The sequence below is a fragment of the Amphiura filiformis genome, chromosome 5 (assembly GCF_039555335.1).
Source record: "Amphiura filiformis chromosome 5, Afil_fr2py, whole genome shotgun sequence".
In the NCBI taxonomy this organism is placed as follows: domain Eukaryota; kingdom Metazoa; phylum Echinodermata; class Ophiuroidea; order Amphilepidida; family Amphiuridae; genus Amphiura; species Amphiura filiformis.
In genome coordinates, this window is record NC_092632.1 from 48,150,699 (window position 1) to 48,176,384 (window position 25,686).

Genomic DNA, 25,686 nt, shown 5'->3' on the forward strand with positions numbered 1-25,686 from the left:
TGATTTATAAATTCAATTATTATTTATAGTCAGCAATAGTAGTTACAAGAAATGATGAATTACCTGACTATATCTTTCTGGTGACAGATTGTAAATTGCTGAATCTTCCTTTAGGTAGCTATTACTTTGGTGGTTGCGTGCATGGGGATGAAATGTTGATGATGATGCCGTATTCTGACTTTCAGTGTCTTGTTGACTTTGTGTCATTAATTCCTATACAGATATGTAGAACTCAAATAAGTAAATGAAAAGATTTGGTATTTAAATTTCACATTTAAAACTTACTAGTATAGTACAACAGTAAAGGGGGAAATGTGTTTTACTGAAAAGTTCAGCTCCATTAAAGTATGACAATCTTCTTAACTAATAAATATCCCAGTCCAACCTCTTTTATCCGGTTATGATGGAACCAAGCATCGGTCGGATAAGTGAAAAATCCAGGTAAGTGGATTACATGTAATTCTGCATTGAATGTCTGAAGTGCTAACACTGAGACAGCAAAATGTTACTCAAAATGGGGTAAATAACACTGAAAGATGGTATATGAGTGCTGTATGCCACATAGTTATATCCTTCTACATGCTTCAGTGCATGAAACCAAGCTCTCATAGTGTTAAAACATGTTTTTCTATGAAGATCACATGCCCGGATAATAGAGAGATCCATATAAAAGAGGTCACAATAAGGGAAGTTGGACTGTACATAAAAAAACAATACTGTCATTCACAGTATTGTTTTCCAATTCCTGCATTAAGGATAACTTCTTAGAATTCTAAAAACACTTTCCATAAATAACAGGAAAACAGGAGACATTTTAATTTATATTGGTTCTATTATTAGTAGGCATATGGAATGTGGGAGTTTTAGTTACATTATAGAGTAGCTACCTGAGATACAGAAGCTTCTTGATATTCTTCAGGTACGTTAACACCCAATCTGTTTTTGGCTATGGTCCATAACTTGCACTGAACTGTTTTGGACAGTTCAATAGAATTATCTACCTGTAGGATATAATAGCAGTGTTAAAGAATAACACACAAAAAGATGTTTAATATCTGTAATACCAATTTACAGGACATGATGTACTCCAATCACTTGACCATGCCAAACACACCACCCCACTTAGAGATACCTTAAAGCAACTTAAAATGAGTACAGTGTTCCTAAATTGATCATGGATGCCTCCATTAATGACTAGAAGGAAGACTGCATGAGAGATGGATGAAACCATTTAGAGGGAACCTGTCAACCCAATGAATTAGTGATTATATTGGACGTAAGACAACTATCCCTGTAGATCTTTTCTACTGTCATCTTGACAGAGCCTCCTCCTAGTACTGTAACAAGAGCACCAATGGCGCTGTGGCTCTACGCTTTTTTTGTGGGAAAGCAATTGTTCTTGGAGTCGAATGCGCAACAGGTTGGTCGGTCAATTTTTTAAACCTTTAGTTTGAAAAAATTCCCCACAAAAATTCAATACGGTCCTTGAAACTCGATGCGGAGTCAATCTTCAACATTTTTAGCAATTTGACCTCAGATGACCCCTGGGTGACACCGCTTGACCCTGAAATGACCTTCCAAAAATTTGACTCCAAATGTTGACTGTACCCACCAAGTTTCATGCCCATATGACAGTTTGTGCTAATTTGACCTCAGATGACCCCTGGGTGACACCGCTTGACCCTGAAATGACCTTCCAAAAATTTGACTCCAAATGTTGACTGTACCCACCAAGTTTCATGCCCATATGACAGTTTTTGCTAATTTGACCTCAGATGACCTTGGCCCACTAACCAATACAAACTTGTTCTGCCTGGGGTCAAGATGCACCCACCAAGTTTGAGGAACATGTGACCCCACAAAATTTTGCTCCAAATGTTGACTGTATCCAGTTTCATGTCCATACGACAGTTTTTTAGTAATCTGACCTCAGATGACCCCTGGGTGACCCCAAAATGACCTTCCCAAAATTTGATTCCAAATGTTGACTGTACCCACCAAGTTTAATGTCCATATGACAGTTTTAGTAATTTGACCTCAGATGACCCCTGATGACCCCTAAAATGACCTTCCCAAAATTTGACTCCAAATGTTGACTGTACCCACCAAGTTTCATGCCCATACGAGTTTTTAGTAATTTGACCTCAGATGACCCCGGATGACCTCAAAATGACCTTCCCAAAATTTGACTCCAAAGGTTGACTGTACCCACCTTCCATGCCCATACGACAATTTTAGTACCTTCCCAAAATTTGACTCTAAATGTTTACTGTACCCACCAAGTTTCATGCCCATACGACAGTTTTTTAGTAATTTGACCTCAGATGACCCCTGGGTGACCCCGGATGACCTTCCCAAAATTTGACTCCAAATGTTGACTGTACCCACCAAGTTTCATGCCCTTCGACAGTTTTTGCAAATTTGACCTCAGATGACCCCTGGATGACCTTGACCCACTAACGAATACAAACTTATGCTGCCTGGGGTCAAGATGCACAGGACCCGGGTACAGGGATCTATACAATGATTTTTTTTTTTTTTGGGTGGATCACCGTATAGGCATTTTACACATAAAATACACGTAACCCACACACAACGCAATTGAATAACAGACCGGTACTACACAGTGCCGCTGGTTACCAGTTGTTCTCATTTATGTAATCAGCAATTGGAGCCTACAAAATGTGGTGCATTTATAGTGTACGGTACTAATATCGGGAATTGACACAAATTTTACGGTAACAAAATCAGTCATACCCAGAAAGGATAAAATTCGAATTAATATTGTGCGTGTGACTTGTGAAAAGATGCATCCACGCACCAAGTTTGAGGAACGTGCTTCCCTACTATACTAGTCCGAGGTGCTCTGACTATAACACTCGGATCGCCTACATACATCGAATGTATGGAGCCGTAACTCACACATACGATGGGTGTACCGATCGCCATGCAATCTACGTTTAGTAGGCCAGTGGGACAACGGAATCACTACGTGAACGAGCTACTACTAGTCTCCGAGAAAAGAGGCAGACACAGACAAACAGATTCTAGTGAATTAAATAGTATGATGATCAGTTGTAGCAACTACAAATTTGAGAACGCTTGTCAGGGGTCAAACCCCACCCTTTATATTTCCCCCACACTTTTTAGACAGACACCCACCCTTATGCAGTGTTTCTGACCAAAGCTTACAGCATTACTTTATCAAATTCGGAAGACTGAACATATCGGCGCTATACCGCCGTTTCATACAGTCACTTCCGGGTCCATTTTATCACTATCTGCGCCATCAATCCATTTCAGAATCCGAATTAATGCAGAATTTATCCTCATCTATCACATGATTTTCTTATTCATCTGAAACATTTGCGACATAATATTGGCAAACTGCATCAACACTGCAATCATCTTTCGAAAAGATACGACCTCAGATTGATTGTTTATCATAAACACTATCACATGGGCGAATGGCAGAGGGCTGAGATCCTGAATTAATTGTAACACGTCAGTCTCTATAGACTCTCTACACAGTCGCTGTGTTCCGCTCGTTCCACTTCTAGTGTGAGCGAAGCGGGCCAAAGCGGACTTGGTAGAGACTGAAAATTATATTCATTCATAAAATGAATATAATTTTACGCAGCCATCCATTCTACTATGGGTGACGCGTGCATGCGAAATGAAAACATCAGCTAATTAATTTCTGACATTTTCTTTCCAGATTTATGAAGAAAATATGAATGTTTTTCAACAGATCATCAAATTACTTTATTATATTTTTTTTTTTTCAATTGGTAGCGTTACCACACGCTTTATATATTGCTCCCACGCTTTTAGAAACCCACCCTTTATTCTTCCCAAAATAACCCCCACCCTTTTCACAGATTTTCAGAATTCCCAACCCCACACGTGCGGACAATGATAATGAATAGCCAGATGACCTTCGCTGCCGAGACGTTGTTTTCAGGGTTGTCAAACCCGCGATTTGGTAACCCAATCAGGCGACTTTTGAAGATTTTCCCCGGGACAATTTCCTGCCCCATAGAATACAAAGGGTAAAGAAAAAAATTGGGCGACTTTTCGGTTATTTGACCTGCGATTCGGGCTGAATTTTTTTGGCAACCCTGGTTATTTAGCGTTAATTTAACTCAATTACTACGCCGCTGGTCTCTAAATATTTTGAAATGTTGTCCCATGGTGACGAAACTCCCGAGAACTCAATAAACAATCCGGACAAAGGAATCATCCAATCACATTTCTATCCACGTGAGATCACCACAAAAATTCATGATAAAAGGTCACTTTCCCAAAGAAAAATAGTGCAATCCGTCAATTCCCGCCATGATCTCATAACTTAAATTATTCAGACCAAAATAATCTCTACCCGCATACAGGGAACCAAGCAAAACGATAGAAATGACTGTTTCTCATGATGACTTTTGACTTTTCTCACTTCAAAATAAGTACTTTCCCCACCCCAAATTCACCTCTAAAGGAGTGCAATCGATTGAAAAATAACTAAGCAAAGCTTAGAATCCAATTTGATGACTATATATAATACACAGAAAAAGCCTTAGTATAAAAAAGCAGCGCCGGAAGTTGCCGAAAAATGAGGAAAATAATATCTACCATCTAGCGGAACTGCTTAGGCTCAATAGCTTCGCTAAGAGCCAAAAATGAGAGAGAAAGAGAGAGGTCAAAACTGATCTTACCTGTAGCAAACTGAAACAGGCCTGTCTAAACTCATCATGGACACTGTAACTGACAATGGTTGATATAGATTGGTTGATGTTCTGAATAGCCTGGCCAACACTTTCTTGTCTCTGCAATTATTAAAAAATAAAACAAACAAACAAACATTAGAGGGTGGATTTTCAATGCATTTTAGATATTAGTAGTATTACCATTAACAGTTGATGGCATTTTGTTAATTAAAATACATTCGGGCAGCACCCTGATTTAAAACTCTTTTCACAGCATTTTAATAATTTCTTTAAAAAAGTAGAGACTGTTGTTTTGAAAGGGCTTCAAATGAAATCAATTACTATTGTTTCTTGCATTTGAACAAGTCAATATAAAGTGGAAACTATGCTTTAAATGCTTTGAATGCATAGTGGTTGCATAGAAATTTTTGGACCAAGTTTGCACTCACACAATGAGTAGAGTAATATAACAGTAAAGACCATTTCACCAATTTCTCAATTCTGCTATTGTGTTATTCCAGTTGAATTACATACACCCTATGGAATACGGTTATGGTTCGCTATCTCTAAGGTTCGCTATCTCTAAGGTTCGCTATCTCTAAGGTTCGTTATCACTAATTACGAAAAAGGTTTGCTATACCTAAGGTTCGATATCACTAATTTTGAAAAAGGTTCGGTATTTCTAAGGTTCGATATCACTAATTTTAAATAAGGTTCGCTATCTCTAATTTTAAACAAGGTCCGCTATCTCTAAGGTTCGCTATCTCTAAGGTTCGCTATCACTAATTTCAAATAAGGTTCGCTATCTCTAATTTTAAATAAGGTTCGCTATCTCTAAATCTCTAATTTTAATAAGGTTCGCTATCTCTAATTTCAAATAAGGTTCGCTATAGCGGTCCTTATTTAAAATTAGAGATAGCGGACCATATTTAAAATTAGAGATAGCGAACCTTATTTATAATTAGTGATATCGAACCTTAGAACTAGCGAACCTTATTCTAAATTAGTGATATCGAACCTTAGAAGTAGCGGACCTTTTTTAGGTATCGCGAACCTTTTTCTCTATTAGAGATAGCGGGATTCTGATCTCCATAGACGTTACACGTTAGTGATAGCGAACCTTAGAGATAGCGAACCTTAGAGATAGCGGACCTTAGAGATAGCGGGATGTCACCATGGAATACATGACCTTAAATCTTCCACACAGGGAGTGTGACTCCATTTGAAATCTACCCCCTTGTGTGGGAGATTATAGGTCATGCCTTCATTAGAGGTTGTATGGATATCAATAGGAATAGCCCAATGAAGTAGTCCCCTGCTTCATGTTTCTACTATCTTTTGATTTGACAGAGTTGTAGAGATTTCTACATTGAAAAACACACCATTATCTGAGTCATGTTTTTTTTGGTAGTTGCGAATAATGATTTGAAATCTCTGTTAATATAATGAATGTTGTTAAACAACATTTCCCAAGTTATTTTTACACTATAGGACTAGTACAAGAAATACATCTGACACATAGTTTATGTTGACTGGAGTTACTAAGACAAGACACTCACTGTTTTACTCATTGTCTGTCCTGATGATTCTGTAGAATGGCATTTCAGGACTTTGTTGACAGCAGTTGCAGCAGCTAAGCTAAGTTTAGCTTGATTCTGTGCAAAGAACTCACTCATATTACTACGTATTGCTTGCAACAGATCTGCAGAAAAGAAATTTTAGAGGATGGGGAAAACATACAGTGGTTAGTGCTACAGAATTTAAGTGTGAATTTTCTCTAAAATACTGTCCTAAATATGTTTTATGAAAAATTCAAGATCAATATGAAAGGACAAATGAGGAGATATAATACGGAAAGGATAATGTATTCTCATAACATCAACTACCGTAAAGATTCGCCAAATGCCATGGCACACTTTGGATCCTTTGCCTTGAGGTCAATTTCGTGAGCAAATTGAGAGCTCCCTCATCTCAAATTTCAACAAGAATTAAGATTCTGTATCCTTATTTGAGCACTTTTAGGCTGTGCCTAAAATTCCACTTATGTCAAGGAAGCCCATAGCACCATTAGGTGAACCTTAACGGTATTACTCTAGTGAAACAACTATCATGGCTATTCCTGAAAGATGGTGTACAGGATTACAGAGCAATATCTCATAATATATCATTGAACAATTTAACCAAGCCTGAAAAACGTGTACTTTATATCTTTTCAACATAAAACAAAGGATGTTGTCACAGGTCAATAGTTCAGCACCAGATCAGTTGATGATGCATCTCGGATGAGACATGATACTGTAGCTATCAAAAATAGTAAGTCCTGATGAACTGATTAATAATTCACGTCACTTTATAAAACAAAGACCTTTCATCACAAAAATCCACATATCAACTGGCACAATCTGTGATTGACCTACTCTGTATCACCCATCTTAGGCTCAGAAATTTGGCAAGAATCCATTCTCGTAGAGATTCTCTCAAACTGATTTGAGTGAATCTAAAGAGATTCTCATAGATTTTTAAGCATACACACTAAGTAAATGGGGGGAGAATATATAAAGATTTTTTTTTATTGCTGCTGCCAGAATCAGAGTGGATTCTAGCAAGATGAAATGTATTTCTACTCCTGAATGATCTGATATCTAAAATGGGAAGCTCAAAATTGGATGTTTTGTGAAAGTTGTTCAAAGGTACCATTGCTGAACATTTTTCTTAAGCACATGTATCATTCCTCTGAAAGGATAATGTTTCACAATAATTAAAGGTATTTATTCCAAAGAGGTGACCCTCCAACAACCTATTGGTTTATCAAATGTACCTTATATACCTAAACCTACATAACTTCCTGCATTTAAACATTGGTAACCCTTTTTCAAGCCTTCTAGTCCCCACTTAAGGGGTGGTGCAATAATTATGTGTACCCCTGGGGGGTGAATTCTCAAAATGGTCTGCCAAAAATCGCTGTTGCCCCCCCTTTGGCCGTGCCAAAAACCCTTTCCCCCCCCCTTTCGGCGGGCCAAAAAACCTTTGCCCCCCCCCCCTTTTGACGTGCCAAAAAATCTTTGCCCCCCCTTACACATGCAAGATTTTGGGGAACCCGAATTTAAAACCTTAAATTGTCTTAACATATAATGCGGGCGCAGCGAGCAGGAAATTTTGCATATGTGAATGTGTTCATAATGTTTTCCTACGCCTTTTAGGGCGTAATATAGAACGTTGCCCAAAATATCTGTGCCAAAAATTGCTTGCCCCCCCTTTCGACCTGCCAAAAATCGCTTGGCCCCCCCTTTCGACCTGCCAAAAATGCTTGCCCCCCCTTTTGGCCTGCCAAAAATCTTTGCCCCCCTATAATTCACCCCGGGGTACACATAATTATTGCACCACCCCTAACCATACTAGCTGTCAATGTTAGAAGTCTTGTCTACCATATAGGCCTATATGCAGACACAGGTTTCAAATTGACCAACCTTTATGTTATCACCATTTTGGACCTTGCCTAATTATTTCAGTATGGTAGACTTGATTTCTTTTATACTCACACATGATGATAGATATTTATGGGTGTTCACCCAAACTTGAAGTTGCACACATCACAGATGGTGCAATGCAATACTTTATAGCCACAATTAAAACCACAGAATTGCTGGCTAGTGCTAGAATAAGAGGGAAACTGTGCCCCACGCATCCAACTAGCTGAGCAGGATCAGTCCTGCCCTGTTAATTCTCTGCTTCCTTATCCACACTTCTTGTGTCTATGATAGAAAAAATGCCTAATTCTGTGATGATGGAAGTGATTTTACTCTTGTACAAAAACTAAGCTTGCATTCAATCAGATAGCTGTTCAGGGGTGTCAGCCTGTCCTGCTGAGTACATGTTTGTCATAGGTGACAATTGCTAGGATTTTGAGGTCATTTCCACCTTCAATTTTATGAACAATATTTGGTTACCTGTACTTATAATTTGACATCACCATCCTGGCTTCAACTATTGTACTTTATGAATGCAAAACTAAACATTTTGGTCCGTATGCACAAAACAAGTTAGACCAGGTCTAACATTAAACCTGTTCTAACTATGGAGGTTAGACTTAGGGAGGGATCCTTATACTATTTTCTTTTCCTCCTTTGCTCCTAGCAAAGTGCAAAAGTTACACTGCAACCATCAAATATTAAGCTACATGTATTTGCCCCTAACAGGATCTACAATAGTAGAGTATAAGGTAGGCCTATGTAAATACCTAAAACTTCCATCTCCACAGGACTAGTCTTCATGGTTAGATCAGGTCATACAAACCATTGGCTTTTAATGTTGTGTCCATTCATATACAAATAAGACATTCTTTAAGGAATATGTTTAAGATAAAATGTTAAAATCCAAAAAGAGTCTTTTCATTGACTTGGTGGCATGTACAAAGAAAGGGGACTGTGGTTGACAAATTTGGTTGTGTATTAGTCTTAAGGATCAAGACCTTCCCCCAACTAGTGAAATTGACCTGCGTGTGTATCTGCTTTAAGTAAAATCATCTTTTAAAGTGTGACCTGGTTCCTGCATGTTGAGTTTACACAGATCCAACCTAATAAAACAGATAAGACCTTAGGCAACAGTTGACCATTTCAAATGAACCCAAGATGAGATATGCTTGGTTATTATGAGGGAGAAGTAAGTTGATAACCAACATATGGCCTCATGCCAATACCTCATTTTGAAATGGACTATTTCTACCAACATGTACTTAAGGTTATGACTTTTTAGAGTAAAATTCAGCAAGATACAAAAATTCAAATGTTGAACTTTGGATGAACTTAATCAAATTGTGTGGTTCTTGAACAGGTGCCAAAGTAACAAATTACTTACACCTGTTGATGAGAATGCAATATTGCAATATTTGAACCCCTCACAGTCCACATTAAGATCCATGTTAATATGTTAATTACAATGCTATAGTGAATTGTGTACAAAATAAGAAAATCATAATAAAGTCAAAACTTAAGACCCCTCATCACCACTATAAATATACACAAATCTTGCTCAAATGAGACTTAAGTATTGACAAACAAAATGTTGCAATCACATTATTTTTTCTATCATCACAAGCTTCAATCTAAATCACCCCGATTGTAAACAGACTATGTCTATTATCCCAGTAATATCCTATGAAACAGGTGACAAAGAGCATACAACCAAAACAGTCTAACCTTGTCTTTCATGAAATGCCAGTGGTTTGTTCTTATCATTTCTTGTAAGTACAATAAACAGCTGAATGATATGACTGGTGCTTGAATCTTGGGCATCTTCTTCCTGTACCACACTCAGCTGGTATCGCCTGTCTGCTTCATATACTTGTAAATCTGTGAATTGATGCAAAGTTCAATGTTATTCAATAGAGTATCAATTTGATTTTAAAAATATATTGACAATATATATACAGTTAATCGTTCGCCAACTGGGTCATATACAATCATTGTAAATGGGTAGGCTATATCTACAAGTCTGTCTGTCATAACATTGTAACACAAAAACTAAGTTATCTGTTGAGCAAAATGTACTTTTATTTCATTTGCTATTCTTCCTAAAAGCAATTTTTTTATTTCATTAACTATTCTTCCTAAATTAACAGGTTACAATTTGCCTAATATCCCAAGCAGATACAATTAGAAACAAAAGAAATCGACCCATTTACATAAAAAACAGTTCTACAGACAAACAACTCTTGCTCATAATTGTGACACATATATGATAACATCCTTTAAAGATGATCAACATCCTTTAAGGATGATCAACATCCTCATATCCTAACCTGTTGGGACTGATCCAGGTATGCAGATTTGGGCACTTGCAAGAAATAATGTCATCAATTATATATCAGTGGTTGTTGTGGTGGTAAAAAACAGTATCCAACAATGCATGGTGTGAAAGGAATACTATTATATCATAACATATGCACCTGTTTGACTACAAACATGCCAACAATGCAATGAAATGCTATTCAACAATCACACCCTAAACATAATAATTACATTCACCGTATCAACAGAGCTGAGATCCTGAAACTGACTGTTAAGAACTAAAAATATAGACCAATGTTGTGGGTTTAGCAAGTAGCTTGCACCACATCATTACATTCAAGTTCTCCCTACTTAAGTCAAGGGTTAATATGCTTTTGTAAAAGAAAGATTGATGCTGAACAAGTTATCAAAAAACGCTGGAATGGGTGAAAGACCCTTCAAATAGAAAGACACCAAAATTAATTCTTTTTAAATGCTCCAGGGAAAAAAGCTGGATCAGTTTACTTGCACTCTGTATTTGCAGATCCTCCCTCCAAACTTGCCTCATACTTTGACTGCTCAGTGCCAAAAGTGGGTAAGTGCAATAGCTGCTGTGTAAAGTAAACATTGTCAATTTACTTAGTATATTGTACTCCTCTACACATGGCAGCTATTGCACTTACCCACTTCTGGCACTGAGCAGTCACCTTGCCCTCATATTTTGGCAATCCTGGTTACAGGGGCGTAATCAATGCAAGGGAAGGGTGGGGGCAGAGTGCATGCCCCCTCAAAAAATTTTATTTAGCTGAAATCAGGATGGAAATAATGACATTTTATGTCAAATCAACCCCTTTTCAGTCCTGTTTCCCTTCTAACCGGTGTAAATTTCTAATCAGGATTTTGCCCCCTCAACATGACCAAGCTGGTTATTACACACCTGCCTAATGACACCACTATTTCAAATTAAGTGGGAGTAAAACCTTATTAGGAAACAAGTTGCAAGTCTAGTATTGGGCAACTGTGATGTGATAGACAGGATTATACTTCCTATAATTTGTGGGATAACAAACCTCACATGCGCTGCAAGTTATTATAAAGGTTAGCCACAAACCCTACAGCTTTTAAGCACTTCTATGAAAACCTCACATGGAAATTTGAACAAAAACATTGTTGTAACTCTATTAGATAATTACAAACAGGGGTCAAATTCATTAAAGGTAGGATTACCTTATTAGGTATAAGAAGGTACAATATTATGGTGACACAAGTTCAGATACACAAAGAACAAGCCGGTGTAGTCAGGTTTAATAATATTGATGATAAATCATGTTAAAATAAGGTTACTTGAGCAGTCTTGAAATTTGACATGATGAACTCTCTTTCTATTTGAAATGTGATAAAAATTATGAATTCTGGATGTAAGGCTCATAAATTAATATTATCCTTTAAAAAAACATGTGTTATCTATCAAGAGGTTAACATGTTATGTTCTCTTCTCTAATCAGAAAGGAATAAGACTTTTATTGGCTAATTTAGAGAGCCAACGAAGGATATTGGACATATTAAGAGGAGGGGAAATTGTGGCTGTAAAGGATGCGATTATCCGAATCCCAACCTGCAGAATATGGAACTATCAACAGTTTAACCTTCCTGTTTCAATTTCCTAACAGTCCCTTATTTCACAAGATCCATATGAAGTTAACTGCATCATGGCTACGGGCATCAATTACCACTTCTTAGTTGTTAATACCCGGCACAAAACATAGCACGATTACAAGTTGGCTGGTTGCTCACTCAATGCATGGACAACTAGCCACCTATATAAATACATCAAAAAAAGGAAAAAAAAAGAAAGAAAGATCGCGCTGATTTTGAGTGGTCATAAATTTTGGCACAAATAATTAAAAGCAATTAAAATATATCACGCTGTGTGAAATTGCATATCCTAACACATTCCACTCAAACAAAGTGAGCTAGTAGTGGTAACAAGTATCATCATTCAATATGAACATGTGGCAAATTTTAGTATGATACCCCACTTGTGTAAAAATGAATCGGAATTATTTGAATAAATAAAGTTAATTTAATTGGTGCAATTTGAAAAGTTGCACATTCAAACAGATTACGCTGTGTGAAATTGCATAGCCAAACATATTCCATTTACATGAAGTGAGCGGCGATCAGCGCATATCATCGATTGATAAGGACCCACCTTGAAAGCGTTAAAAAATAATTTTGAAAGCATTATGCAGGTTGATACCCATTCAAAAAATACCCTTATACAACATAAATGATGCTGCAATTTTTTGCATCTAAATTTCATCCAATCTTTAATTGTCAATGATTCTGATTAATTTTATGTTACACTAGTGTTGTAACATACTGCAGCTAACAAAATTCCCCAAATATTAATATTTCATCACTGTTCTGCAGGAAGAAAAAACAAAATGAATACAAAAAGTCATTTCCCAAAAAAGTTGGGAGTTAAAAGGTTTTGAAAGAAGCTATGAATTGATAGTAAAGTTACATTGATATAGAAATTAATAATACTTATGTTTTGAAGATTTCCTTTTACAAATTAAGTGTACTGCTAGCCATCCAGAGTGTATTATTTTGCACAAGGTCTAATGCACACACTTGATGTTGCTGTAATTTTCCAAAAAGTTGTAGTTATAAGGTTTGACAGAAGCTATGAATTGTAATTGATAGTAAAGTTGATAAAGAAATTAATAATACTTATTATGTTTTTGAAGATTCCCTTTTACAAATTAGGTGTACTGCTAGTCATCCAGTGTGTATTATTTTGCACAAGGTCTAATGCACACACTTGATGTCACGCGCATGTAAGTGCAGGTTAACGCTGAAAAGGAACCTTTGTTGCTACAGTCTGTCATTATGACAGACTGTAGCAACAAAATTAATACAAAAAGCCATTTTTCAAATAGTTGGGGTTTCATAACCCCAACCTTTTTTGACAGAGCAGCAACGATATATTTTAATTTTAATTGCTTTTAATTAATTGCACTCAGAGTTATGACCACTCAAACTAGTAAGGGCTTTCTTTTTTTGATGTGTTTACTATTGACTCATGCAAGGAAATCCAAATTTTTCAAGAGTCAAAAACATGCTTGGTAAATTTCCTTGCTTTGCACCCTCATTGACACTTGTGGCCGTCAATGTTTCTCTGAGTGAATCAATAGGTAATTAGGTCATTAGTGTAGAGGAAACATCCACTATTTTGCACTATTTCAAAGGAAATATAAAAAATTAAATGTCATGGAAATAAGTGGCCAAATTAAACGCATAGCCAGAAAGTTTTGAAAGTGATATAAAGGTAACTGGCACAATAGTCAACAACCCATATAAACCAATAAGGGATACATTTGAAAATCACTCTTAACCTTTAATTTAAATGATAACTTAAGTGCAATGTGACCAAGCAAGATGATAGTTTTTTAAAATCCTTGAATCTGATTTTGGGAAATGTCTAAAAGTAGCATTCAATTTATTTTCCATTGAATTGTAATCTGCGATATGAGTTTTATTCATATTAATGAAATGTAAGTCCCCTTTTCATGGAATTGTTAGTATATTTAACCTATTGAAGTGGTCACAAGTGAGACTGGCCCGTATAGGTGTAGACTGCTTTGCATTCCCTTTTTGATAAAAAATTCACACCAGCTATGCCATTCCATGTACAAAAGACAACACATCCCCAGTGACTGTATTTCTGACATTAATGCAGTGTGCACATTAAAGAACGTCACAGGCTATTCGAAAAGAGGGGATCATCCGGTACTGTTGACTGTACTTCAAAATACACTCATCTACTCTAGGTTCCAGAGTAAAAAATAAGTACAGCTTGCAACGCAGTGCGATAATACTCATACATATGAGGGAGGCACTAATATTGCAATACGGAAGAAGCAGAAGAAGAAGACTGCTATGCCCTCAGGCGGTGCGGTTCTCAGGGGACAGCGGTTTTCGGAGTGAGCCACCAATGTTGAAGATTTATAGCTGTTGGATCAGAACAGGCTAGGTGGCATTTCCATGGTCAGAGAGAATACAGGGATGATAAATTAAAAGGGTCTACTAAAGTAGACTAGTATAGGTGTGACTAAATCCCTTCCCAAAAAACCCACTCTTCAGTGTAAAAACATCACAGAAGGGCCAAATTACAAAGAAAAGTTATCAAAGAGATCACTTTTCACTTTCTCAATATAACTGTTCTTGCCTCCAAAAGTCCATTTTTGTGAAGTCCACTTGTTGCATGCAAGCAACTTTTGGGAAAAGGTTCATATTATAGAAAATCCACATCCTCCTGCATACGGGCCTGAGTTAAGAATACAAAACACAGATTGTGCTACTGCTCACCAAACGACTTGTTTGTTCTAGGGTAGCAGCCTATACAATTTATCGCCCTTTTTGATAGATATCCCACTATACCATTTTAGTCAAGTTTGTAATTATACCACAACCTGTGAGACTTGTATGTATGTGAGGTTGTATGTATATTCTGTATGTATATTCTGTATGTATATTCTGTATGTATATTCTATATATATACTCTATACTGTTTTAAACATACATACTGTATCCACTGAATACAATTGTTATTTTATAGGTTCATTTGATAAATTGTTATTCCTTGGTTTGAGAGTTAGGGTTTGGGTTCAGCTTTGATGAGTTTATGCTGATTTTTAGTTGCAAGTAATATATATGGGTTTGGTGTAAATCTATACTATTTCATTCAAGCAAAACCAGGTGAATGACAACATGGCATATCTCTTTTCCCCACTATGGTTCACTAATTCAGTATTACTCTGCAAAATGCCTAAACAAATAGCTAGATATTATGAGGTTCTCCCTGCAAACACATGCACAAAATGTGCAATTTTTAAATATTTTTTATTATATAACATAGATTCTTTCATAGCAAATAAATTTGTCAATGTTACAGTTTCAATTTTTAAGGAGCAGCTCTTGGGACTATGTATTCAATCAAGTTCATTTAACAAAGGAAACACAGAAAATCAAGAAAAATAACCAGCACACTCCTTGACAGATTATGTGTGTATCATATTCGTAGGTTTGAAAAATATTCATGAATGTACACAGACTCTATTAGAACATAAGGTGAATAAGGGTCTTTGCAACTGTTCCTTAGTGATGAGTCCCTCACAGAATAATCAACTTTTAGCAGCAGAAGATCAAAGACGTAATTAAACAAAAGAAGATGGTTTTGTAAATATGGTTGCAACCACTGCAAGTGCAAAAACATCAAGCAATTATGATTCGGTGGAATAATTGTCATTTCAGGTTTAACTATGTTCATAAATACAAGGACAACATAAAGGTCACAATTTTATCATTTCCTTCTTGCTTGATCTAAATTTCAACAGCTGAAGGTTAGTTATAATATACAATATTGCAAACTTATATATTCTCTTAACAGTCAGCTCATATACACCATTTCCTATTGAATAGCCTGTTGTAATTACTGTGTCAACAGTTACACTGGCCAACTTTGACTTGACATTTAATATGTTCCGTCAAAAATATATTGATCATATTTTAGTTAATAATACATGTGTACATATTTTAAGTTTTGACTCTGTGATTTGATTCCTGAGGTTTCAATCACAGGAGAGATGCAAATTATGTCACTGATACAGACCTTTTATTTATAATAACACACTTAATATTTCTGTATGTTGAACCAAAAATAATTCTTCAGGATTTGATAAATATGAGTGCGTTTAAGATCAAAAGGTACTATCAGTCAGACCTCGAATTAACCCACGGCACCCATGGCATTCTGCACCTTCACTATAAAATCATCTATCTATGTTTGTGTGTGTTTTCTTCCCTTTTGAGAAATTGCCTTGGTGCCCTTCTCAAATTTTCAACAGTTGCCATGATGCCCTCTTGAAATATTACAAACTGCCGTGCTGCCTTGCCTTTTCAGTGAAAATCCAAGGCAATTTTCAACTTGCCCTAAAAAAGTTGCTGTGCCCCTTCAGATCCTTAATTCGAGGGCTGCTATCAGTGATCCCAGCAAAAGTGTTACAGGGATGCCAGTGGCCTGAAGTGACTTTGTAGGAAAACCTTGAAAAAGTGTGTGAATTTGGACTATAAAGCCTCAAAACGGGCTGAAAATAAATAATAAATGTGCGGAAATTTGGAGTAGCAAAAAGCCTGAAATTAGGCAATGGCCTGAAAACTGACATCCCTGGTGTTAAAATAATTGTACATTTGTAGGAAGTGCTTAAAAGTCACAGATCTATAAGTCAACAAACATGTCATTATGTATTTCCAAAAGTTTAAACTGACTTTCAGCACAATAATTTCAACTAACCTTGATTTTTCGATGTGTGACACACATTTTCATCAGAAGAAATCCTATGACATTGTGTTGGACTTGCCCTTTTTTTTACCACTGGTGACTTTTGGTCGAATGAGGGCATTGTATATGATGGAAATTCTAGTCTTTGATTACGATTTAGTTCTGGCAATTTTTTCTTGATTTGGATGGGCAGAAATGAAGCAAACAAGGCAGTGTTGATAAATATTAAACTTTGTTCCCCAACATGTGACATTTTACCCTTATTAGGCCATGTTCAATCTAATCATCAATCTAAATCATCATTCTCTGCCCATGACATGTACATAGTGCATCCACTCCCCAACTTATCTAAAAGTTGTAAATGGTAATAAGGGGTGTTCAACTTGAATTATTTTAATCCTACCTAAAAAGCCCAAACTAGGCTTAAATGCATTTTTGCAGGTTTGTAAGGGACAGTTGCGTTTTAGACCCAAGAGAGCTGCCCGAGACGAGCCTGTACTAGACGAGGTGAGCTACCCGATGAAATGCAAAGACCTGGACGAGCGAATAATTGAAGAAGCATGACCTCGCGATCGATCGTGTATTGAAACAGCAATTTGCGGTGGCGAATTTCAAGTGCTTTCCTCAAGTGGTCAATTAGTTTGGTCACCGATTACATCGATCGTTACTGATCTAGTCTACATATATCATTTTTATTGATTCACAGAAATGATTCCTAATTTTACCGTCTGAAATTATTTCTTGAATTTTTAATAGCTAATTAAATGATACAACAATTAAAGCATCAGCAGTGTAGGCCTAATGCAGACAATGTTTATATAAAGGACAGTGAAATGTGTAATTGGTTGAGTTGAAGAATAGTTTGGAACTTTGAGCGGAATCTTTATAGATATGAAAGATTTCTAATTAAAATACTTTTTAGAACCTAAAAATAAGGTGGGAATATTCATAATGTTGGATTTTTCTTAATAAAGAGATATAGTTTTCTTCAACATGATCAAATAAAGCTATACTACTACTTGAATTCAATTTCAAAAGATATAACTATAATGTGAAAGACCAGGAAAGAAAGTCAACTTTCCTGGAAAGACATTATTGACTTTCTTTAGACATTAATATTTTATCATGATTTGTTGTTAATAAGTTTCACAAGGTAAAATAGTTTCAAATGTTTTCTTTTATATTTATACTTTTGACTGCAAAATGCAATTTCATGCGGTCAGCTTCCCTTTGTGTTGTCATAAGTGGTTTTGAGAAGTTATTGCCAATTATAACAATAGCATCGAGTACCAGCAATTTACAAGATCGATTCTCACAACGGGGGTCATGATACTCATCTCAATTATCTGGTTTATGAATTGACCTTTGCATTCTTCAGTGATTCCAGAGGACGATGATGTATAGAACGCGGGACGATCGAGTGCTCGTCTAGCTGTGCTCGTCCACCCAAGAAAACCAGTGGGTCTAAAGCAGTATACAGACTTTTTATTGTACGTACAATATTGTATGTACAATATATGCGATTATTTAATCTATTGCCATTCTATTTCCAGTAATGTTTAAGTTCTAACGAATGTTTGATGACGTAAAATCGATAATATATTTCTGCTAGATATTGTATGTAACATATTATCGATTTTTTTTTATCAAACATTCGTTAGAACTTAAACATTACTGGAAATAGAATGGCAATAGATTAAATAACGTATATATTGTACATACAATATTGTACGAACAATACTCGGAGTCTGAAGCGCGCTTAAATCGCATTTATCCCTAAGTAAAACTAGCTAAACATTTTTGAAAAAGGATTTTGTCAACAAGCATTACTTAACACATGACATTTGAACATATTGTGAAAACGATCCATTTCTTTCAACAAAAAATAATGTTATAAATTTCGTCAAAGTGTCAAGCAAATGAAACGAAGGAAATGGATTATGTGTCTCTCAGTCAATCTTACTAATGTGTAATACGTGACCAATTGCTAGCTAAGAGAATAACATGATTATTGCAGACAAGTTTCTTCAGCAAATTATTTTTGAAGTAAAACACACTAACAAACAATAGAATATAATTTCCTGCCTTGACAATCAAATTGTTGTTCCTAGTTTATATCAAGAAAGTTCACTTTTGTCAACATCATTCTTACCAACACACAGTTAGTGAAAAGGTTTGCCATAGAAGAAAAGTATCTTCATTTTGGCATATAATCATTTTTACCCCACAGTGATTTACCCAATAATTACAAAGAGCTGATTCAAAATTTCAAGTTTCTTGGATTGTCAATCTAGTGACAAAAATCATAAATTGACAACAAAGACGAATAGAATTTTCAACTAGAATGTGAAAGGAATGATCACAAATGATGTTGGTGACCAGTGATTAATTGGTCAAGACCTAAACAGATGTATAGAGCTGGTCAAAGCTGCATGCTAATTGTGGTATGTGACACAGCAAGAACCTGTGCAGAGTCCTTGAAGAGTAGTCATCAATCTGTGAAAGAATAGTGTGTTTCAACCTCCCCCACACCCCCCTCACACTTTGTATATGTGTAAACTCACCCCAACATACACATAAATACACAACTTTTCATAGGAGATGAAATACAAATACTGTCACAAAATGTGACAAAGTACAAATTATGGTTTATAGGCTGTACCATGGACACACACTTTGGAATTGTATTGGCTTTACCATAGACTCTTATTAGAGTTTTAACCGCCAAGCATGGACATTGTACCCTACACACCCAAATGCGGACATTTTTTATGTGTCCACTGTTACACACTATGTGTGTCACTGACTGTGTTTACAAGAGCGCACAACAGGCGTATCCCCACATACATAGGCATTCCACATTATACCGAATAAGTAAATCATTGTGGTGCACATGATGAAATATTTCAAACTTAAACCAGTAACACATATGAGATATGAAGAGTTAAAAACCCTGTCACCAATGGCAAGTTGCAAAAAAGATTATCTTAATTGCCACTTAAACTGGGTTCATGTTACGTCAAATGTCATACCTTGGGAGTTGGTTGGAGGCAAAGCAGCATCCCCTAGAGTAAGACCATAGTCTTGCCTAGCGAATGAGCTGTACCGGATCAACAGGAAATTGTGTTTTGCCGGCAATGTGAAGTGGAATGTTTCCTGGACCAAATAGGCTGATGTGTGACAATGTCAAGGAATGTTACTTACACTAATATCAACATTTTTTGGTTAAATCATTATTAAAACACATGATATGCATATTAGTAACTTATTTATATTCACCATAGATCTTGGAAAGAAGATCTATGTATTCACTAACAATGTGATACAAATTTCAAACAAAATCAATCTATGATGCAGTATCCCACATTCTAGTAGGGATTGTTATATTACAAATGGAAGATACAATATACAGTGCCCCTTCACCTACAGAAAAACCCCTTTGTGCCCCACTTGCAATGAATCACAATACCACAGGTTTTGAAAATAAAAACTGAAACAGAAAATGGCTTTAATGAAAAGAAAGAAGTATTTTTTTTGTATGTAAAATCTCACTTAAACAAACTTTAAAGATTATGCAATTTCATCAAAAAGTTGAGCATGAGCCCTCAGGTACATATACATCACGCTCAACAAATGACAAATGACAAGTAATCTTTACCTAAAAAGGGAGATTTCCAAGAATATTCCATAGCAGCACTCATTAATCAACACCAGGAAAATTTCATCACTCTCGTGCAAAGAAAGATGCAAGTTAATGCATGTAGGCTGCCTTCTTTTGAGTTCTGAAAGTCCATGTGATTTGCACAACTAGAGTGATTATTAACTGTAGGTTTAAGATTATGTGTAAGGCAAATAAGTTGTAGCAACATTCCAGAAAGCATTTCAAGAACCACTTCTCCCAGACTTGATATCTTAAACCTTGATATAAAGTTGAAATAGTAAAAACAGATAAGGTGAAAAACAAAACAAAACATGTTCTTCGAACGGACTTGCCAAGTAGAGTCAGTCGGTCGGGATTTCCTTTGGGTAATTTCTTTTTCTGGAAAAGGCTAAATGACAGTAAAAATTTGAAAAAAATCTGAACATTTTTAGGAGACATATTTTGAACATTTTCTGATTTTTGTTTTTGAAACATTCAGTCTCAATGCAAAAGCGTTGCCTAATGAAGATGTGAACTTCATGCACTCACATAATCACTTCTTGTTTTACAATGCACAAATTGGGCTATTCCAATTGAAATCCATACACCCCCTATGAAAGACATGACCTTAATCATCTACACAGGGAGTGTAAATTTCAAATAGGGTTACCTGAATGAAAGACTCCATTTGCAATCTGTATCCCCAGTTTGGGAGATCTTCCATCTAGGGGGTGTATGAATTTCAACTGGAACAGCCCATTAATTATTTAAAATATCATGTTAGTAACTGTAGGATATAATATATTAAGATAATATTATGACTCTTATAATATTATGATGCTGGTATTGTTTTAATTTAGTACCATCTTCACATCTTTCATCTCTTAATACCATTTAGGCAACTAGATAATCATGAAGAAACCACCACATACACAGGGAAAATATGCCACATAGTGCCAGGTTGGCACTTGCCAACTGCATGCCAATGTGGCATTTGCCAGGTTCGCCAAGAAGAATGTGCAAAGGGTACGCACAACCAGGCATTTGCAGCCACGGGCCAAATTGGCATTTGCCATCAATATCCAGAGTGTCAGAAATCATTGGCATCTGCCAATTGTACCAGGTTGGCAAGTGCCAATCTGGCAGGGGTTAACATTACCATTTTTTGGTGATTTACAGATTTTTATTATTTTTGAACAAAATGAGATTTTAGATGGTTTCCAGCAGTGGTTCCCAGTGTTTTAGGCACCATATTGTTTTGACCATATACAAAAACATTGCATGATCTTTGTTTTCATTGGTTTTTGTTATTTGAATAAATCAAAATAATAATTTTGTACAAAATGAGCTATTTCTGATGATTGAATTTCTTTTTCGTGTGTTTTTATTATTCTAATTTATTTTGGAACAAAAATGCAATTTTGGATGGTTTCCTCTGCGGTGGTTCCGGGGTTCGGCTCCAGGTCGTTTTGATAGTAGGCCTAATTATGCACATGCAGGTTTGTACTTTGATGTGTTTTTGTTACTTTGCAAGATTTAAATTATTTTGGAACATTTAATGCATTTTTAGATGGTTTCCTGTGGTGGTTCCCGATGTTTTCGGTTCCGTGTTGTTTTGATAGTAATTGTGCAATGGTTGATTTGTGCTTTCATGTGTTTTTGTTACTTTGCAAGATTTAAATTATTTTGGAACATTGAATGCATTTTTGGATGGTTTCCTGTGGTGGTTCCCGGTGTTTCGGCTCCGTGTTGTTTTGATAGTAGGCCTAATGGTGGTAGTTTGTGCTCTCATGTGCTCTCTTGCTCTCACTTTGCAAGAATTAGGCCTCAATTATTTTGGAACAAAAATGTAATTGTTAGATGATTTCCTGTCCTGGTTCACGGTGTTTTCGGCTCCATTTATGCAATTTTAGATTTGGGCTCAGTCGTGAGCTCCCTCAAATGCTGTTGTGTGTGAAAGAGCTCTAATTTCTTTATTTTAACACGAAAAATTATGACACTTTCAAATTATCCTACCAAACCAGTAAATGTGCACGTCGCAAAATAAAAAAATGTAGATTTAAGATTATTTGGATGAGAAGTTAGTGTGTGTTTCAGTCAAAAGGAAGAAGAAATACCATTATTAAACTTCATTTTTTGTTTGCAATTTAAATAACACAATCTTAAAAATCACAAATATGAAAGATAAAACGGTTTTGTACACAAATACCACGGAAATGGTGTACATACTGGCGTAAATCAACCGGGAGGTAGACAAGTATTGGCGAAGATTAAATGAGTTTTGAAATTTTCAGTCTTTTTTCAATTTTATTTACTTTTTTATGGCTTGAAGAACTGAATCGCGTATCACGCTACCCACCACTCGCATGGCGCAGAGCGCCACGCAAAGTTTATTGCGCGTACTGGCACGTTATCTGCGTTTGAGCACGGTAGCGGATAACCCGAATTGATTAATCGGTGACGCAAAATCACCCACGAGAAATGCATCAAATCAGTAAAGTTTCCATTTCCATCATTTTTGAAGAACAATTCATACATACTCGCTATATAACAGCATGCGTGATTGGTCGATAGGCGGGCATAAACAACGTTTATGCCCGGCGTTCGATCATAAACAAGCCGCGAGAACTGATGGACGCTTCGCGAGTAGGATATTACGCGTCTATGTTCGCGAGCTATTTACGCAAAGCGCGAGTGATGTACGCGATGTTCGCTCGCGTCCAAGCACGATGGACTGAGCAAGAAAACGTTTTCTTACAATTAGCGATGGAGAAACTGTTAAAAAAATGATAAGGAACTGGTAGTTTTTAGTTTAAAATGATGGTATTTTTAGTTTTGGAGGGAAATAACAGCAAGCAGAATGTTGCGTATGTATGAACGGATTCCATGCATATACTTTCATGACTACACGTTGTTTATGCCCTCGGGCTAAAGCCCTCGGGCATAAACAATCGTTTAGTCATGAAAATATATGAATGAACCCCTAATTTAGTCATAACAAAAATTTTCTAGTCTCATTATTTGTACCGTTTTCGATTTTCTTCATAACTCAATAAAATAATACAGCATATAGGTATAATATAGGGGAGGGCGAGTTAGCGCAGCGGTAGTTCCCTCGCTTTGCACCACTGAGGTCCCGGGTTCAAGCCCGGTAGCGCCCAAGGACTCATGTGCACTTGGTTTATCCCGATTCCATGCTTTCGCTCTCGCAGGTTTTCTCCGGGATCTCCGGTTTCCCCTGTATCGCAAAAATCGGTGATTAGTTGTTTGGTTATCAAAACTTCCTTCACCCAATGGAATTTGGGGAGCTGCACAGATAATTGGTGGATGTTACAATCTAAATGCGGATAGGTGTGCGCCGTTCGGCAGCAACCTAGTTGATGCGATCTGATTGTGATGATTCACCATTGCAGCGAAATTACAGCGCTTTGAGTCCTCTAAGATCTGGAGATCGAGAAAGGCGCTTTATAAATCCAAAATTTATTTATTATTTATTTCATTCATCGCTTGCAATGTACATTTTGCTCGTAGGCCCCAATAGGCCTAGCTTTTATACCTGCCAACTGCTCAGATTTAATCTGATTTGTTCAGAGTTGAGTAATCAGATTTTTCAAATATTCCAAACAGCAAATTTAGGTAATAGAAAAATAGCCCAAAGCATGGAATGTAATAACCATGGTTCTATAGAGAACAGTGGCGAGGCCTAGATTTCTTCAGTAGATATAGCGACATAAATCCTAAAAGCAAAGCGGCTACTCTGCGCGAATTAAAAAATCGGCATTCGGTCTAATGCCGCGCTATTTAAAAAAAAAAAAAAAGGAAAAAAGAGGTAAAAATAGAGAAACATGCAGATGCGGAAAGTGATGAGACGGTAATATCGCTTTAAAACTTTCTGATCGGGACTGATATATTAATTAATTAACAAATTCGCCGCTACATCATTAGAGAAAATAATGTATAACATTACTTCTAGAGTAGAAAGAGGCAATGAATCGGGATGAGATTGTTTGTCTGCTTGTTTGTTATCTACTCAAGGTAGAATCTACGGTGTGATTTGCAAAAAGAGTCATTATAGGCCCTTTGCGACATCACGCATCATCATCTGCTGTCAAAAAGCGCTCAATGCCTACTTACGGCCTGCATCATTTTCTCGGAACTCGCAGAGCGGCTTTACGGGCTTTTAAATAAAACAACACAGAAAATATTTCACAAATTTAGAAAACGTCTGTTAGGAAAGTTTGTTTTTTGTTTGTTTGCTTGTTAATGTTTCCGCTATCTACTCAATTTAGTAAATTGAGAAAGGTTGAATATATTTTGTTAGGCCTATCTACTGATGATAGCATTTGTAAACCTAATGAAATAATAAAAACAAAAAAAAAGAAATCATAAGACTTAGCATGAGACGAGTCAGAAAGATCATTCGGTATATTTTTTTATATTTCACGTTTGTTTGTCTGTCTGTCTGTCTGTTTGTTTGTTTGTTTTTTATCTACTCAAGATACCATTTACGGTGCAATTTGCAAATCACCCATTGCAAAATGCATCATCTTCTGTGAACACGCGCGAGTATGGCAAGCTAAAAGGCCCATTACGTATTGCGACAACGCGTTGCTTTCGAAAGCAACGCGTTGCTAAGCCAGCCAATAGATATAGAGCTTTTAGCAACACGTTGCTTTCCCCAAAGCAACGCGTTGCTTTCGCCTTCTGAAAGCAACGCGTTGCTTTCGCAAACAACACGTTGTTGTCAGTCTTTACGTCTTGTGGCGACAACCAATCACAGCGACTCTTACAGGATACACACAAGCATGCAAGAAACTCTTTATAAGCTTATATATTGTTCTCATAATATCTGTAAAATTTTACGCCTGAAATGGATTTCGTTTTATGATATGAACAAATTAATATTGTTGTGCAAGGAACTTCTCAGACTGAGCATTTAGGTCTACAATTGAGTGTACAATAGTGTGATACACGCAAAACACAAAACATAGTACCACTAAGGCGGGATGGACATAACCAACAGCTCTTCAAAGCGCCGAGATGATTGGCTAAACAAAAACTCGGCTTGGGCGCCCCTGAATTGAGTACGTAAGCAACGCGTTGCTTTGGGAATGCAACGCGTTGCTTGTGAAAGCAACGCGTTGCTAAAAGCTCTATTTCTATTGGCTGGCTTAGCAACGTGTTGTTGAAAGCAACGCGTTGCTTTGGCGAAAGCAACGCGTTGTCGCAATACGT

General features: G+C 36.6%; 2 protein-coding genes across 2 annotated transcripts in view; both read right to left on the reverse strand.

Annotated features, from left to right (window-relative positions):
• Window positions 1-20,033, reverse strand: part of LOC140153275 (uncharacterized) — a 43,634-nt gene extending 23,601 nt beyond the window's left edge. The window contains exons 1-6 of the mRNA XM_072175978.1: window positions 19,844-20,033; window positions 9,896-10,048; window positions 6,260-6,402; window positions 4,710-4,820; window positions 888-1,001; window positions 64-213 (exon numbers count right to left, since the gene is read on the reverse strand). Coding sequence (XP_072032079.1) covers window positions 64-213; window positions 888-1,001; window positions 4,710-4,820; window positions 6,260-6,376 — 492 coding nt within the window. The 5' untranslated portion in view covers window positions 6,377-6,402; window positions 9,896-10,048; window positions 19,844-20,033. The remainder of the gene's footprint in view (window positions 1-63; window positions 214-887; window positions 1,002-4,709; window positions 4,821-6,259; window positions 6,403-9,895; window positions 10,049-19,843) is intronic.
• The window catches only part of LOC140152247 (uncharacterized), a 53,149-nt gene continuing 37,353 nt past the window's right edge, over window positions 9,891-25,686 (reverse strand). Inside the window, exons 9-10 of the mRNA XM_072174550.1 lie at window positions 19,844-19,911; window positions 9,891-10,048 (exon numbers count right to left, since the gene is read on the reverse strand). Of these exons, the coding sequence (XP_072030651.1) occupies window positions 9,891-10,048; window positions 19,844-19,911 (226 nt within the window). The remainder of the gene's footprint in view (window positions 10,049-19,843; window positions 19,912-25,686) is intronic.